General features: G+C 39.9%; 2 protein-coding genes across 2 annotated transcripts; one reads left to right on the top strand and one right to left on the bottom strand.

The window, feature by feature from the left end:
* Nucleotides 1-851: 851 nt before the first annotated feature.
* Nucleotides 852-8,647, bottom strand: prr5a (proline rich 5a (renal)). Its single transcript, XM_053318760.1, has 11 exons — nucleotides 8,429-8,647; nucleotides 7,103-7,233; nucleotides 4,621-4,746; nucleotides 4,451-4,531; nucleotides 3,847-3,895; nucleotides 3,628-3,685; nucleotides 3,434-3,525; nucleotides 3,163-3,303; nucleotides 2,540-2,675; nucleotides 2,146-2,424; nucleotides 852-2,039 (listed from the first exon to the last, which is right to left on the bottom strand). The coding sequence occupies exons 2-11, from the start codon at nucleotides 7,231-7,233 to the stop codon at nucleotides 1,750-1,752; spliced, it is 1,383 nt and encodes a 460-aa protein (XP_053174735.1). The 5' UTR covers nucleotides 8,429-8,647; the 3' UTR covers nucleotides 852-1,749.
* On the top strand, nucleotides 8,624-16,255 carry rad52 (RAD52 homolog, DNA repair protein). The gene is made up of 12 exons (XM_053319622.1): nucleotides 8,624-8,744; nucleotides 11,289-11,363; nucleotides 13,314-13,415; nucleotides 13,719-13,812; nucleotides 13,919-13,986; nucleotides 14,119-14,237; nucleotides 14,348-14,423; nucleotides 14,515-14,750; nucleotides 14,836-15,026; nucleotides 15,584-15,664; nucleotides 15,749-15,991; nucleotides 16,073-16,255. Exons 1-12 carry the CDS (start codon nucleotides 8,682-8,684, stop codon nucleotides 16,132-16,134), a joined length of 1,410 nt encoding a protein of 469 aa, XP_053175597.1. The 5' UTR covers nucleotides 8,624-8,681; the 3' UTR covers nucleotides 16,135-16,255.
* Nucleotides 16,256-18,647: the final 2,392 nt, after the last annotated feature.

The raw sequence follows: 18,647 nt of genomic DNA, 5'->3' as shown, positions 1-18,647 counted from the left end.
TTGAGTTAAAAAGCCCTTATTAAAATCTCAATTCATTTTAAGGTAAAAGCTCACTTGACACTATCTAGCTGTCCTAAAAACCAACAACGCACTTTTATTTACAAGGTAGCAGTGGTGCAAAATACAGTGTGTGAGACAACATTCAATCAAGATTTTCATGTCTTTGTCGAATGTAAACAATAAACATCATCATATTCCTCAAACTCCGGCTGTACAAAGCTAATATAGAGAAGCAAATGCTGTCACACGATGTTCGGTCTAAGAAAAGACTTCTGCATTAGACCTCTACAGGCATTGATCATAAAAAACAAACAGTTCAACAGTTCCACTTTTTCATAAGAAGCAGTAAAAAAGTGAGAGCAGAAGACCTCATTTCTGTGTTAATGCCAACCGGCATACAACAGAGCGTAAACAGAAACTAGCAGAAATGTTATGAGGTTCAGAATACACACAAATAAAACAAATCCATGAAAAATGTAAAACATGATGATTATGTAAAGCCACTTTTGGCGGCTGTAGTCGCCACCTCCTCAGTGGAGGAAAAAAACTGTGGTGTGGAAACCTTGTAATTCAAATTTTAGTGATTTTTGTGTTTCTAACTGCTGCTGAAGAATTACATGCTCGTCAGCAGGTAAAAGAATATGGCTGGCAATGTTCAATATTTTTGTTATTGTCAACAAAATCCTTAAAAAAGCCAAAACTGAAGATACGTTGATCTCTCTCAGTACTTTACATAAATCTCAGCCGCAAGAGCACTTGTTCATACTGAAGACGTAGATCTTTCAAAATCTGTCACAAGTATGACTTTTTTTTTCTGAAAGGTTAAATAGTTTTATAAAACAGTTGGGCATTGTACATTGCAAACATTCTTCAAACAAAAGTAATTATTGTATTTATTAGGGATTATCTTCAACTGTGGTTTCACACTTGTTTGTGTTCTGGTGAGTATTAACAGTAGAGCGCGACTGATATTGGATTTTTGGGGCCAACACCAATGTGGATATTAGGGAGTAAAAACAAAAGTTGATATATTGGCCAATATTTTTTATACACACACAGTCAGGCCCAAAAGTCTGAGACCATTTTCCCAGTGGTCAAGTAGTCTTTTGGACTTGAATTAGGAAAAATTAAATTAAATTATTGAGTGAAGATTAAATGAACATAAAATGCTGCCTGTATAACTTAAAGAAATTAAAAAAATTGAACATGTACACCAATACTGATATACCTAGCATAGGCTACTATTGGTTGGGCTCTAATTTACCAGGAGCATATATGAGGGATCAAACTACAGTGACTGTGTTAATCCACATGACACCAGTGCAACAGTGTGGTTCATTGAGATGTTTTTAAGAGGCAAAAGTTTTGGTCATTTCATGGGATTTGTTGACCATAAGAAAAAGAGAGTTATCCTTTAAGAAAATGATCTGAGGTTATAAAAACCTTTCAAAGCTCATTTGATAAAGTTACAACTACACTGTCGTCAAAGTTGAAAACACATTAAAACATCTCCAGCATTTTAATAACAATGAAATTAGGCAAGAGTGTTTTTCTTAGCTTTTAGAAAATTACATTTTTAGAGTTACGAGGTTTGCATCCACCAGTGAAAGCAGCAGGAATGACCTCCGCGTACAACAGAAAAGAAATGGTACCCATTAAATGAAATGTAGTTTTAAGAATTATTTTTGACTTTGTCCCAGATTATTACCATACACACGTGAGGGGGTGCGTTCCTAAAGGCAACCACAGCTACACAGTGCTCTGCCTGCTCTCGCGGCTGTACCCCATAGCCTCTGAGGAGTGGGGGGGGAAATCAATAAATATCCCATCGGAGTCTGAGTCTGCAGACTCTAGCACTTGTCCAATTATGGTTTCAGGGCTGGATGATTCACTGGGTGGCGTGGAGGATGCAGCCTTACTGAGATCAGTCATTGTTGTTGTGGCCTCAGTGCCATGGAGGGCTCCTGAGGAGTGAAGGGGAAGGATGGAGGCAGACGTAAGAGGCAAGTCCAGAGCGCTGGCTCCTGCTTGTACGATACCTGTGAACCAGACGGTTATTACTGATTAATACATTATGATTTTTTCTATATAACCAACAGAATGAAATCAGCTTATTAAAAAACAGAAAACAAAAGTGTGTCATACCTTTGAATTGAGAGGCCACACACAGCCTGTTGGAGGAGGGGCCAGACAGTTCAGATCCCGAGGCCAGGTCAGCGTAGGCCAGTCCTTGTTCCTCCAGGCATGATATAATCTCACAGGCCGAGTGGCGCCTAATTCCTCCACTGCCAATGGAGCTGGCATCTGGGTCATACTCAGCCACGGGGGTCAGCAGCAGAGGGATATTGTAGCTTTTCGATCGTACCACTGGGTTTTTAGACAGCTGATCTGCAGACTTGGAACAGCCCCAATGTAAACGCTTCTCTGAAATACGAGAAGAAAAGCAAGGAAGGTGTTGAATAAGTTGTTTTACTTGTCGGACACACACACACACATACCATTGTTAAGCTTTTCTGGGTTTATGCACACACTGTCTCACCCAGAACACAGCATTGAGCCTCTGCGCCATCTCCAGAGTACAGGCCATGGGTGCCCAAGTAGGGCAAGACCACCTTCTGAACAAGAGACTCGAGCCTCAGGTAGTCCTCATTCACACCCCGTGACTCATGGACCCCCTATAAACAGAAGAGACAGACATCAATCACACCTACAGACTTTCTTTCGATTTGATCTGTACTAAAGCTTCTCCATGTCCACGAGAAATGTAAAGAGTGAAAATTCTGATAAATGTCTAATAGAATAAGTAATTTATTAAGTAAAAATATGAAACATTTTCTCTTTTTGCAGTTTCTCATGTGAGGTTTTACGACTGCCTACTAAATATATAAATAATAATAAATAATACATTTTTTATCACAATTTTCATCTTGGCTTTTTTTTGTTTTGATGCTATTCTCTGTCCCGCGAGTTTATATTTATATGTAAGTACAAAACAGTAGATCTGTGTATGAGCTCAGATGCAAATCATGATGCTGTTAAATGTACTTTTTAAACTTTAAAACATAATTTAGTGCTGATTTCCTACATAAGGAACAGAGAGAATAATCAAACAGTACGCCAGTGAACGAGCAATCATGTTTGCATTTGAGTCTGCAGGCCTACCTGTAGAATAAGCAGCATCTGTGTGACAGAAGGGGGCACCCGAGCCCGAGGCCGAGACAGGGCATCCTCTAACTTGACGCTCAGGACTATGGTGTTCCTAAAGTGAAGCAGAGCTAGTTGTCGGACGGACGGTTCCTTACCCTGCACACAGGGAGGAAACAGAAACAACACAACTTAGCAACAATCACCATTATCCAGTTGAGGTCAGACAGTTAAGGTTATTGATCCTTTGGAGTGGTCAGGAGGAAAAACAGCAGACTCTAAGATGTACCTGAACCGGGTGGAAGATGGCCTGCAACATCGAGAGAACATCACAGAAGAAGAAGTCCCAGGTTTCTGCCAGAGAGTCAAGTAACTTCTGACCTGCAATGACCACAAAGAGGCAAACCAAAAAGACAGTTCGATTAAGCTTAATGTACTGATGCTGACCAGCACATAATGTATTCAGACCACGTTCAGTCGTACCTTCGTAGAACCTTATTTTGTCCCGAAGGATGACCATGCCTTTTGTCAGCAACTGGTTCTGTGATATTAAGCGAGAAAATGTCATTAAATAAGAAAATTTGACATGAGCCGAGTGCCAACTTCTGTGAAACGTCTCATATATTTCATGTACCTGAATTATGTTTTTGCAGCCATTTACTGATCCTAATCCTGTTTCATTCAGTATTAAAAGTCTATTACCTGAAGGTATTCCGTGAAGAAAGACCCCAGCTCAGTCTTCAACAAATGCCTGGGAAAACAAACATGTCATCTGCTTCAATATACGACTCAAATACAACGCCAACAGTCCTAAAATGAACAGCATTGACTCATTATTGGAAACTACATGCGTCAGTGCAGCTTTTTACTGGTGAATAAAGTGTTTACAATCTGCAATTAATTACTTAATTACGCTAATTTTCAGGTTACTGCACAATCCAATCAACACCCTGTTTTCCTGCATTATGCTCAGATTTCGACGTGCAGTTGACAAAAATGTGTGTCAACCTCCGTTGTGTGTTTTTCCACACATGTAAATGTGTTTACTGAGCTTTAATGGAGTGTGATGTGATATAAGGGATGTGTCTGGTTTAGAAAGATAATGAGATATCTGGCACGACCACATGACTCTCCAGGCTCGCATACAGTACCCTACACACACAACAAACTCATTCACTCTAATACGTTCAGTCAGCAAACATAGTACAGACAGTAATTATACTAATTATAGCACAAAATGACATCAACAGCATAAAATCAGGATGTTTTCTCTGCACATTGAGTGTGTGAGGCTGTCTAAACTTACCGGACACCTTCATTGAGGACGTAGAGCTCGTTATCTGCCAAGCCTTTCTTCTGGAAGACTGCGATGACGGCGTTGTGGATGCTGCAACACCAAACACACACAGACTTGTGTTTACATTACTGTCCCATTTAAATACAACATTTTTTGCATCTTGGTTTTCTTTGGTGTACCTGTTCCAGGTGGCATTGGCTCCTGCCCTCTTCTGCTTCTCCCCTCTATCCTCCGGCGAACTTTTCTCGCTCTTCCCCAGCTCGCTGAGACTGGGGGAGCTCATCAGCTTCAGCCGGTGCAGAGTCCTCATGAGAAAGAGTTTGAAGGGGTGGAGAGAAACAAGAGTATGCACTAAGTACTGGACAAGAGAGAAAGAAGGTCAGGCTACGAGCTGACACACAGAGACACAGAGAGGGGGGGAAACATGAGGAGATAGCTAGAGGGGCCGAGGAGAACATAAGCAGCGCAAGCCTGAGAGAGAGAGAAAGACAGAGAAAGAGAGAGAGAGAGAAAGAGAAAAAGAGAGAGAGCGTATAGGGAGAACACACAATGACAATACAAAGAGCGGCCGGTGACAGAGGAGGAGAGAAGTAGGACAGAATGATGCATGGTGAGAGAGGGGCAGCACGTTAAGAACAGGATGGGTGGAGCCAAGCCGAGAGGTGGGCCACGCTGTTACCACAAAGCCTGAGGTCTCAGAAGAGAAGGAAACAATAGCACATGCACTGATGGGGCATACTCTTCCTCCCTCTCTGCCTCTCTTCTCTTTTCTCAACACAATACAACCATTGATGCAAACAAATATTTATGCAGAACACAGATGCCAGAGGAACTGCAGGGTAAGCAGACAGGAGCAGCGGGGACTATGTTGCGCTTGTCACTGTACAGCGAGGAGGTGGAGGAGGTAGTCGTGCAGTTTATTGACAACAAAAACAGGGATAGGAAGTCAGTGATACAATACAGGACAATAAAGGAGGTTTTCCTGCTCTCCCATTTTCTGCACAGCTAGTGATGAGTGGTGCAGGATAACAAAAGTAACAAGTAGCACAATGTCGGAGAAACAAGTCTGACCAATACTGGATTCTTGAAGGAAATAATCAGACACAAAGATATTAAACTACACATGCTCAGAGATCATTCATATCTTCCTGTAATGCTCTTAAAGAAATAAGTGTAATATAAGAGTTGCATTTTGTTGTGCTTGTTTTTTGGTTGATGGGGATGTTGTTGTTCTCGTTGTGTTTCCATCATACTATGGATCACTCTGCTGTTTGATGATTAACTGTAATGTCCTTGTTGTTGTCTAACAATTACCACGGACACACAAGGAATGTATTAAACTCAACTTACTATTAACTACTTAGTATTACTTATTAACTATCAGTGTTTGAAAATTTAGAGGAATAGTTATTTTTTTAGGAATATACTAGTTTTATCTTGACCAGAATTAGGTAAGAATTTGGATGTCTGTACAGTCAATTTGAATTTGAAGGAAGCTGCTGGTTAGCTTAGCTTAGCATAAAGACTGAAGGCTAAAAACAAGAACAAAAAACACCATGGCTCTCTCTATATAATAATTTGTGTAAAATTGACAAATTTTAGTTTTACAGGGAGTTATGTGGTAGACTATTTCCTTTGACTTCAGGGAGTTACTGCACCTTACCAAGAAATAGTCCCGCGTTTGCTGTTTTCACACTTTGCTTTTTGTACCTGGATAGCATCAGGCTAGCTGTTTCCCTCTGTTTCCAGTGTTTGTGCTAAGCTAAGCTAACCTACTGGCAACAGTTTCATATTTCACACACAAAAATGAGAGCAATATCAATCTTCTCATCTCATGCTCAGCAAAAAAGCAAAGCAATATACTAAAATTTCAAACAATTTTAAAAAATATGACAACAATATTAGCTAATATTTGTTACTCAAACAAACAATTTTGATGAGTATACCTTAAATTAGTATTTTTTTTCTTAAAAAGGTATGTGGGCAGGACATTCACTACATATCAGCCAACATACAGACCAATTCTGATCTGATATCTATAGTGAGTTGATATGATTGAGTTGTTGGACTGGCTCTCTACAGCTCAAGACATCCTTCCCTTTAAGGATTCTTAAGGATTATTATAAATCCTAACTCCCGGATGTGATCACAGTTATTAATCTTTACTTGCATTCAATGAAGAATGAAAATGTCCTGAGATGAGTGTAAAAACAGAAAACACTGTTTGAATATTTTCAGGGTGAAAACTAGAACTCTGAAGAAGACGAAATGATGAGTTCAAACCCACGCAGTCCAGAAACTCTCTGCTGACAGCAAGGCAGTAAACAACAGACCCCCTTCGACACCCACGCACGTAAACACACACACACACACACAAACACACACATGCAAACATGAAAAGCGAGCATTGTAACACACACACATGTATGAACTAATGAGATGTACACATGTAATAAAATGTGTCAATCAAACATCCCACCAGGAGATCATTATCTTTAGGTTAAAATCTTTAGATCTTAAAGATATTGCAAACAACGCACAGCCAGTTAATGAAATCTTTGGGGGGGGGGGGTTGGATTTTAGTGAATGCTAATGAATATTTCATGCGTTTTCCAGGATGCTGTATGTTCTGAAATGTTAATCCCAGGAACTGATCCTTACCTCCTGATTGGATGTTCACTGCTGCTCTCCATGTCCGGGCTCGGGGGAGGGGCGGAGAAGGTGCTGAAGTTGAGAGAGAGGGGTCGGGGGGAGGGCCGGGAGGCATGCCTCCGCCTGAGTCCATCAAGCATCTGAACACAGGAGGGGAAATGATGTAAAAATGGTTATTATATGATATTATAAGATATGAACATAGAGCCTATGGGCATGATCAAAACGCTTTTTGAGACAACAAAAAATGTCTCAGGCCTTTAATCTAATCCACTCATATCTTCCTTTCAGACAAAGGAGAACATCACAGCACTGAAACAGATACACATAACACATTAAAGCAAATAAGTCCACAAAACTGTGACCTCCTTAAAGGATTTATGATCTGAAATCACACAGCTGGGGTTCCTTATTCTGTCTTAGACTATTATTTCAACACTACTGTGCGAGTATTTTGTAATCATTGCTCAACACTGCAACCTTACCACACACATGCGTAACATTTGGGAAGAAAGGGGAAATGTGTGCATGAGTGTCCATGTACAGTAATGTGTATGTACAGTACATGGTTCCCCTGGAGTATGACATTACAGTATTATAGTCTATTTGGGTGTCACCCCACAGAAGCACACTGTACATAGTAAAACACCATCCTCTGGTCAGAGGGGAGAACAACAGTCTGGGCTGTCACTCTTCAGACAAAAGACACAACACCAGCCTCCTTTCACTGCCACCCTGCATGCAAGTGATAAAATGGGTGACTGGTGTATTTTCAGAGGGATTGGTCTGCAGTATCATTAGAGTAAGTCGCGCGCGCACACACACACACACACACACACACACATACACACACACTGAGGCAGACTACACTGTCTACCCGACATGCCATGCCACGCCAGTCTGGGCATTTCAGCTCCTGTTCGCCCTCCTCGTCTTTTAGGGGCGCCTACAGTCGGATCGATGCCACTTTTTTCTATCACCATTAGTCACTATTGCTTTTCTGGCCTATTGATATCCCACTGCACTGCCCCTGTCATGTTTATTCGACATAAAAGAGCCAATCAATCGGCCAGACACGCAATCAACAGTCCACGTTTATCCTACAGGGAGGAATGTTTAGCCAGTCGTGCGTACGTGGAGGTTTTTCTATTTTTTCTACCTGTGTGGACGACAAAATGAGGAAAAGTACCACTGTAAACAACGCGACTGTCTCATGGACACACACAGACTGGCACAGATGTATCATAAAGTCCACCTATGGATGGAAACTGTATCATAATGGCCACAAAGTTGCCGTATGTCATGCGCCTGTGCCCGCCTGTAGCCTGTACGCACCGTGCCTTCTCCTGTCGCGTTGTTCCTGATTAGATGAATCGCTCATGTAGTCCTGATCAGGAAGTCTTTACCGTCCGGGGCTCATCAGCGGCGGGCTCCTCTACTGTTCCCCGCCAGTCTGCGCACCCATACGGGCATCAGGGTGCTCGCAGATGAGGGGTCCGACCTGCGGTGCAGTGGAGGGGGACTCATTCATGAAGCATGCAGCTCCGCTCGCTCGCTTTCTGGCTCGCCCCCGCTTTGTTTTGACGAGATGCAAAGCGAACCTGCACGCGTGGACGCGCGACTGCGAGCAAGCACATGCACGCGCACCGAGGTCTTTAAGCTGTATGCAAATAAGAGGGCACCAATGTGATTCAAATTATGAGTTTTTGTCCTGCATTGCACATTTATGAAAAATGTCACATTTTATTCATTAGCATTAAAACGGAGAGTCATGTAGGTCACAGATTTACTAAAGGCAATTGAACCCAACCCAAAAACCCTCTAAAAACTAAACAAGTAGGCCTACTGTACATCGTTAGTAAATACAGGTATGCAGAGTAGCCTAGATATTGCTGCTGGAGAAAGACACATTGACCCCAATCTATATCGTTTAATACAGTGTGTGTCTTGCCATCTGTCAATGCAGACGATGGGATTTTGCAGATAATCCCCCATTTCCACGTGTGTTTGGTGTAAACAATTTAGAGCCATTTGCCATTTAACCAATATAAAAATTTCAACGGCCTCCTCAGAATATAAGACTGTATTTTTTATTTATTTATTTGACTGGTGCGCAAATAAGCAAACATCAAATAATGACATTCATTTGCGTGTTGTGACAGTTAATCTGTGCGTGCAGTAAAACGCTCTTATTGGATCAAAGAGATGCACATCAGCACACTGCACAGCACCATAGACTGTAGCACCCATACAAATAAATAAATACAATAAAGGGAATTTCTTTCACGTCAGTTTTCTGCTAATGATTTGCACGATGTATTCAGTGATAACATGTGAAAAGACAAGAAAGATCAAGAAGCCGACGATTTAAAAAAAAAAAATATTAAAAAGGTGAAAAAAATCAATAATTGGATATACAGACAATAATTGGATGTCCATCTTTTTACATTTGTTCACCATAATTAAAAATAACAACAACAATACAGTGCAGGTGGAAAATATCTCTAATTTAGACGAGTAAGAGAAGAAAAGGGAACTATCATTGTTTTTGAATCTTCCTAGTGCATAATTGTAATGATGCATTCAAGTACACCTTGTAAATTCCCATTTTTAGCCCATTAAGAGGGTAAATATCTACGCATTACGATTGTTTTGAGAGAATTAGCCCACAAATCTGCACGGGAAGAAAATATGTTTTAATGTTATTAAATGTTATTCATGTGCTTTAGAGACAGAATGAAGAAAATAAATACAATAAGTACACCCTTTATATGACCCCTTTGATTTTATTCAATATAATAGTTTATCGACAGATTTTAACACATTTGTGAGGGTGACGTTTCGATGGTAAGAGCAACCAGGGGCGATTTTGTGATCAGACCCACAATGTGACATACAATGCCCTGCAAGTGTCAAAAAATACAATCATTATTTATTTATTTTTAGGGGTGCTAAGATCAAGATAAAGGGTCTAAAATACTCTAGTAAAAATACTGCATGAACAATTTGAATTATTAGCAGCAAAAGTAGTGGTTTGGTCTCTCTGACTGATATATTATTATTTTTTATAGTATTAGATTATTAATACTGAAGCATCAGTGTGTAAGGAGCAGGCTACTATTGTAGCTGCTGGAGGTGGAGCTAGTTTCAACTCTTGTGAGGGCTCGCAAAGGCCACCATCAATCTGAGGGGTAATGAGATTAATAAGAGAGGAAAGATGGAAAACCAAAGTTCTGACACACAAATCTGTTTTCAGTTTTTGGACTTTTTCTCTCGTCTTTGATTTTTGCTGAAATATTGGATCATTTGAACAACAGAAGTTTAGAGGGGAAAATCACTATTTGGTGGAGCTGTTAACAACTCATAGACATCTGAAATGTGATCCCGACTACACACTTTCTTTTTGTAAGATGTCAAAAGCCGAAAAGACATTCAGTCTCTGACATAGCCTATTACTCTTTTATTTATTTATTGAGTTTTAGTATAGCCTAATCCGCATTACAAAATAATTGCGCTTGTAAATTATACATTAGGTGTATGTAGTAACATTACGAAACAATAATACAACAGAGTATAAAACAAAATTGTAACAGAACAGAGGAGAAAAAAGAAAACAAATGGAAAGACAGCACTTACGAAAACAACACAAATAAAGTAAAATAAAACATACAAAAAACACACTGACATAGTTTAAAACATATTCATTATGCTAATGATTAAATTCTCTACTACGCTATAGTAAGAATGAATGCAAAAACAGAGCTCAGTGCTTTTAACCATGCCTCTCTAATTTCCGACAACCCCTGAAGGCAGCATAAACTCCACCTCTGGTTGTTCGGCGGGAAGTTCAGATGTTGTTTCCGTCCAACTACAGTAACGATAGCAGGCTCCGACCATACAGTCTATGGCTCCGACTCAGTCATTAAACACAGAAATCACCTTTTAATAAGTGCAACAGGTGAGTTTGTGACATTCAGTCATGGCTGGTGTAAAATTGAAGCCGGTATTAGCTGTACAACCCTTTCATGTGAGCTTCTTTAGACCTGCAGCTCCGGCTTCATTCTTCATTTTTTAGCGTTTAATAAAGATGTTTCCGTCATGAAGTGATGAAAACGTATCTTTGTAGGTTAGATGACCTGGCAGCAGAGTTGTTATTTGGTCAGACAAACGGTCTCATGTGTGTTTACATGTGCAGGTCATGTCTGCAGCCATGTCCACTAACACTGAGGAGAAGAGCACTCCTACTACACCCAGCAAGCGCTTCGGACAGGTAGGTGGAGAAACAACACTGCTTGGACATACTCACATAGAGAGTACGGACACCTTTTAAAGTTGTACTGAACATTTCTGTTACCCAAATGTGGCTCAGGTGTGCAGATTTTAATGTGTTTGTGAAGTAAACGAAGCTACGGAAGCCGAGAAAGGTCGTGAATCTCGAGATCACGATGTAATTACTTAGTTAGACCTTTTAAGATTTTGCTCAATATTTTTTAAATATTTTGTAAATAAATCATGATGTGTGCTTATTTGGAGCACATATGGGCTTAAATGGTGTCACAGTACCAATTAACCCCATGCCAGACCTTTGACCTTTTTCATAAAATATCTTTATTTTATATTCCAAAATGTACATGAACTAATGAGTACATTTTCAAATGAGAGATACATCTTGCTTAAAAGTAATGATCTCCCTTATAAATCATGTCAGTATCCATGACTAACACCTGAACATAGATTTTGGTGGGCTTAATAGGTACAACCTAACCTAACATCTGAAAACATTTGTTAGAAAGTATGACTTTGATTAAGTAATCGAAATTGTTACATTACTGATTACATTTTAAATAGGGTAAGTAGTCATCTGTAAACTATTACATTTCCAAAGTAACCTTCCCAACCCTGACAACCTGCATAATAACACCAGTGTATTTAATATGTACTGTATATGTAATATGTGTGAATCTTTCTTGGCAACATGTTTTGTCCATGCTAAAAAAGCTGTTTGAGATAGATAGATAGATAGATAGATAGATGATCTCATGTACAGTAGGTTTTGTATATTATTGTGATTCAGGGTGCAAAATCAACTTTTCTGTCCACTGGCCCAATGGCTAGTGAGTGTTCCAATTTTACCAGCCACTTGCATATTTTACCAGCATTTGGTGCTAATTTTCTGCTTAAATCAGTTGCTACTGTTATCAAGACAAGATGCCATCTATACATGCAGGCATGGCACTCCTGATCTCTGATAAACATTATAAGTCATAAGAGGAAATTACTTTTTGTTTTCTGGTGATAACAGGTTGATAATCTTGTTATATCAACATAACAAAGCTTGAAGCTTAAAGGTATTAAAAAAATAATTGCAAGCACAGGTCTTGTCAGTCTGATGTTCAAGGCACGAATGAGAACGCCTGGGTTAATCTGTGGCCCTCCAGTCAGGGAAAAAATCTCTTGTGTGAGACAGATAGTGAGATTGATTTTATATTAGAAATGCAGGTAAATACAAGACTGCAATCACCAAGTCCTGAAGTATAATGAAATAACAGAGGATACAAAAACATGACAAAGTTTAAAGTGTATTCTTTTATTATTTATTTATTTACAGGTTAAAAACATGTTTCTGCCCCAGTCTGGATATTTTACCTGTTCATTGCTCACATTCACGTAGATTGGATGCCTTAAATGACACATTGAAAATTTAATAGTCAACTATTTAAGTAATTTTTTAAGAAAAAAATAAAAATTCTCTTGTTTCAGATTCTTAAATGTGAGCATTTTCTGGTTTCTTTATCCTTTTATGACAAAACTTAGACAGTTGATGATGACATAAATAACTAATAAGAATAAAATATGACAACCGACTCACATATTGGTTATGGAAAATAATCATTAGCTGCACCCCCTTAACAACTGTGTAGATGGAAAATCCATTTTGAAAGTGGGAGGGGGGATTTGCATCAGGAGGCAAGAATAACAGAATAGTCATTCATTGTTTTTATTATATAATATTCTTCAGCTTCAGGCAATTCAATTCAAAGAATAGTAATAAATTGTGATTGTTACACATTTTTCATTAAAGGGAAAATCATTACGCTGTATGATTTGAAAATGAAACAACAAGAAGTGTCTGGATGACTGATACAAATATCAGCAGTCACATAACTTCTTATTTTGTGTACTTTTACTTCTCTCTGTCCTCATTGCTCTGTGGTGTCAGTGTACCTACAGTGCTGAGGAGTACCAGGCGGTGAACAGAGCTCTGCGGCAGCGGCTGGGACCAGAGTACATCAGTACCAGAGTGGCTGGAGGAGGACAGAGGGCAAGTCTTTCTTGTTTTTCTCTCTCTGCCTGTCTCGCCTGACTCTTTGTTTCTGTCCAGCAGCTTTGAAACCAGTTTTAAGTAACTTGTAGAAATGTTTCAAATGAACAGAGTTAAGTGTGTTGAAATGTATTTGTAGCAACACATGATTACTCCGCACATGCATTTTCATGGCTGGTTTGTAGTTTCTTTATGCTTTCTAAATAAATAAGAAAACAGAAATATTTTGTTGCAATGCAGGTAAAAATTTAACCTACATTTTCTACTTTGATAAATGAGCATTTGGATGTCACACTCTTCCAGGTGTGCTACGTTGAGGGGCACCGGGTCATTGGCCTGGCCAACGAGATGTTTGGATACAACGGATGGTCTCACTCCATCTCGCAGCAGAACGTCGGTATGAATTGTGGAGCCTCTTAAACACCAGAGGATCACGTTTCACTGTCAAACCACCACACTGCCTCACATTAAGACTAACCAGACCCCGTACTTGTGTTTTACAGACTTTGTAGACCTCATCAATGGGAAGTTTTATGTCGGAGTCAGCGCGTTTGTCAAAGTGCAGCTGAAGGTTAGACTGAAAGACATTGTTTTTCTTTCTTGATTGTGATTATAGCAGTATTTGACATTGTTTGAACCCTTGTGACCCTCTGATGCACATATTGTTGATGGATTTGTGTGACTAGAATAACTTTTTCTCCAGGATGGAGCGTTTCATGAGGACGTGGGCTATGGAGTCAGTGAGGGACTGAAGTCTAAAGCTCTGTCACTGGAAAAAGCGAGAAAAGAAGCAGTTACTGACGGCATGAAGAGAGCACTGAAGTACTGGAATTGTGTTATTTATGCCTCTTTTACATTTACCTAGAAAACAGTAGAAACATTTCTTTAGTTAATAACTCATTAGTTTATGTATTATTGTTGGTCTTGTTGAGGTGCTTCGGTAACGCTCTTGGAAACTGCATCCTGGATAAAGAATACCTCGTAGCTATCAACAAGATCCCTAAACAGGTCAGATGCAGTGAAATCATTCATGTCTTGTGGTTTTTATTTTAATTTTTTCTGTGGATTCTCAATCTAGTCACTTCTCTTGTACACAAAGCCTCGTCCTCCCCTAGACCCTGCCCAGACTAAGCGCTTTGAGGGTGAGCCGTCAGTGGAGAAGGCCCGGTTCGCCAGTCTGGTCCGAGAGGAAAAGCCGGTGTCTGCGGTGGGTCCTGCCAGGGCGCCACTGGAACCGCGAGTCTTCCACCAGAACCAGAACACAAACTGTTCAGAAGTTCACACTCCTAACGTCAGCTCTGCCACTGACAGGAACAGTGAGAACCTCTGTTCCAGGTAAATGGCACCAGGTCTACTTTCTGTTTTCAACAGCACTGAAACCTCCTCGTGTCATTTCATTCCTCCCGTTTCCTCCCCTCAGACCTGACATGGACTTGATGGATGTTGTTGGGGCTGAAACAAACTCGGACCCCAAACAGCTGAGAAAACTGCGGCAGCAGCAGCTACAGCAGAAGTTCAGGAGAGAGATGGAGACTAAGAAGCTGCAACAGAAACAGGATCAAGCCAAGACTGAGGATGCAGAGGTTGCTATTGGACGAGGATCCAGTGGGGGTTAGTTTTTGGTGTTGTGTTTTAATTTCTCCCTCATACCTGCACTAACACTGGTTATGAATAAGTACGTGGCAAACGGCAGCTTTCTGGGACAGGAACCTGTCACAAGAACGCATGAACTGAAAAAGAAACTTTCTTCCAGACGGTTTCCAGACACTCTGTCTAATAAGAGATTTTTTGGTGGTGTGCATACCACAGTAAATCAGAGGGCTGTTTGTGTTTATGTTGTGCAGATTGGCACTGCTAAATAAATATAGCTGAATTGCAAATGTCAAATGTGATGGAGAAATTCTGTTTTTATTCACTGATTTTGAAACCTTGCCTGAAATTGAAATTATTATGCTACAACAAAATAATGAAAGATAAAAAGATAATTAAAAAAAACAAAACAGATTTGTCATTAAACCCTAAACATACCTTATGTAATTGTCTATACATATACATTTTATTGATGAACTTTTCTCTTTTTTTCCCTGGTTCAAAGTGTCTCTTTGTTTTAGGTTTTAAGAGTATAAGTGTGTTTCTACCATCTTCATTGCGATCTCTCTCTCCTCCAGGTCATGATGGTGTAGCAGCTGTCAGTGATGGTGCCGCAGAGGGACGCAGGAAGCCCTGCAGCAGGGACGAGTATTTAGCAGGTGCTGTGAGCCACCACCAGAGGGCTCAACACATAATCCGCCTCGGGTTCCCTTCTTGTAATTCTGGTTTGTGTTTCTCTGCAGATGATCCGGAGCTCTGGGATTTCACCCTGGATGGGATCGAGGAGTTGGACGTCCCCGCAGACGGCCCACCCTCCAAAGGGTTCAGACCCAGCACACCCGGGAATCATCAAATGCAGACACGCAGTAAGACCCCACAAAGAGCCCCTCCCAGCAGACCTCCAGGCGAGGCCCCGTCACACAGCACTGCACATGACCGGACTCAATACAGACCTCAACACCAGAACCAATATCAGGAGGGACAGGGTGAGATATCATTGGAGGAGATCTGTCAGTGAGATGTTTGCTGAGTATCGTGGTGTCTAATTCACTTTTTCAACCTTACAGGTGGATCTCTCAGTCCCTACAGACACGGACAGTACATGAAGAAACGCAAACTGGACACATGAACTTTTAACACTTTCTAGAATCCAGTCATATGATTTAGCTCTGTTTTATATTTATTTCAATGTAAATAAAGTCATAAAGGTCATAGTTCAATGCATTATTGTGCAAATATTGTTTGGTTTTGTAAAGAAAAAGAAAAACCACAAGTTTGCAGCTGCAGGTTTATGTTTTATATTAACAGTGTTATGCAGCAGCTGTAAGGTGGCTGCTCACTGGCCGAGGAACAACAGTCACACCAGGATTCAGGGTTATTATGTTACATACGCTGTGTGCAAATAACATTCAGGTACAAAGGAACTTAACTACATAAAGCAAGTTCACTCTACTCAAAACAAATACTATCAAATGTATATAAAAATGTGTTAGAGTGGTTAGACGGCAGTGAAGAAGAAATTAAGTCATACGCCTGTCAAAAATTCCTAATGCTGATTTAAGAGTGAAAATCTTCAATGATGTTATTTTGTTTGTTTCTTCATTCGCCATGAATACCTAATGTTCAGGTTTTCAGGGCTATTTAATAAAATTTGGTGAACAATTGTGAAATCCCCTTCCACTCAAAAAAACTCAAATTATTTTGTGTTCCCACAGTTGAATGTTTGAGCTTCACTGTGCAGAGTGATGTATGAGCAGAGGTTGACAAAACTAACTTTACAGTGAAGTCGATAACATCTTGTGTCCTGTAGTTAAACTTTTGAAATGAAATATATTTGCATATTTGTAGATTGTAGGTTTTTGATGAGTGAGGAAAAAGTAGATATATTAAGGATTTTAAAGTGGTAATTATACTTTTTTGTGGAAAAACCATAGATACGCATCATTGCTCCAAGAGTATTTTTAAATATCTTAATGCTGTCTGGAGGGGATCTTTAAGCATTTACATAGGAGAATATCATTAGTGCACCCTACACGGAGTTTAATTAGTAACTAGTGCTAGTACAAAGAGTAGTCATCAAAATCTCTAGAAAAAAAAAGCCCCCAAATCAATCAAAGAAGCACAACAAGCACCTTAATTGATATTATTTTTATTTGTTTTTACATTTTGTACAATGTGAAAAACATACACAAAACAGACACTGAATCACAGGAAGTCAGTAAGGAGGGATCAGAAATAAGAGTTCAACAGATATCACTGCGTGTCAGTAGCCTCAAACAGTACTGTAAGGAGGTCTTTGATAATTACTGAAAGTAGCGTAGTAGCACATGGATCATACATGTAAGCTTTGTTGTGAGCTTGTGCTGTACAGTGGCCAGATGTGAGTCGGTTGTCAGTTTTAAGATTAAACACCAGTGAAGCCGGCATGCAGAAATCATACGCTGATATTGAAGTTGTGCCTGTGATATTGGTGAATGGCGATCATACAAATCAACACTTTGTGATGACTCAAAGGCAAAGAATAATTAAGAAAAAAAAAAATCTCTAATATTCCAATATCAAAAACACTGACGTCAGTAACAACCCTCATCAGCATGCAAATGTTTCCATTACCCCTCAGTCCCTATAAAACTTTAAACATTGCATATTCTGCATTGCAGTAACTTATTTTTTCTCTAGAGAAGTTTAACTATTCATCCAATCTAAGAGCAGGCGATAAAGAGTCACAATGACAGCATGGCACTCGTGAGAGGTCGTGACAAAAAGTTGAGTCAGCATGAGAGCATGACGACTTTTGAAACCTTTACACAGCTCACTCGCTGCCTGAACAAGTGCTTCTATGAACTGGTTTAATGATAAATCCACGAAAACAAAACGCCAGCCAAATAACCATGTATGCATGAGCCAGATATAAATACACAGCCGATTACACAACCAACACAAACGTAACTGTAGAGAGAAAAGAAACGATTCCACATTACTCAGTGTGCTCTTTGTGCTGCAGTCCTGTGTGTTGTGTCTAATGTTTCAGAGCGTTGTGACCTCTGAACTGGCCGTGTGACAGTAATGGAGCCGCGTGATGCATTTACGTCATGTACAGGTTTAGTTAACTGGTTTTCTGCAGTACGGTCACAGCTACAGGACTAGATGAATCTGGAACTTGTCATTAGTGAGGATGCAAGGCACTAAAGTGTTCCTCATGTTTACAGGTTAGAGTGCATGTGCATGTCGAGTAGGTTACCACAAGCATACTCTAGTGACTGAGCATCACGTGAAAGCATTTACCTCACATTAACATATATACAATAAAATAGAAAAGGTGGGGTATTGGGAGGGGGGGGGGGCAGGGCAGTCATAGATAGAAGAGCTTAACAGCAGGATCACTCCTGCGTTGTGAATAGGATACCGATAACAACAACCCTGCAATTGCACTTTTTATATTCCTTTAACTACATGTTGTTTAACAACCTTTAATAATAATTACAGTGAAACAACATCAAAATCTGATGGCTGAATACAGGTCCATAAAGAACATTTGTTTGTTTTATTAAATATACGCATACAAAAACAGACCACAGAGAGAGCGAGAGAGAGAACCCCAGACACATGTGATTGGAGAGGTGACAGCTAAATGTTATGAGC

This window comes from Scomber japonicus, chromosome 5 (genome assembly GCF_027409825.1).
Source record: "Scomber japonicus isolate fScoJap1 chromosome 5, fScoJap1.pri, whole genome shotgun sequence".
NCBI lineage: Eukaryota > Metazoa > Chordata > Actinopteri > Scombriformes > Scombridae > Scomber > Scomber japonicus.
The sequence above is the reverse complement of the archived record's forward strand: the minus strand, read 5'-3'. Positions and strand labels throughout refer to the sequence as shown.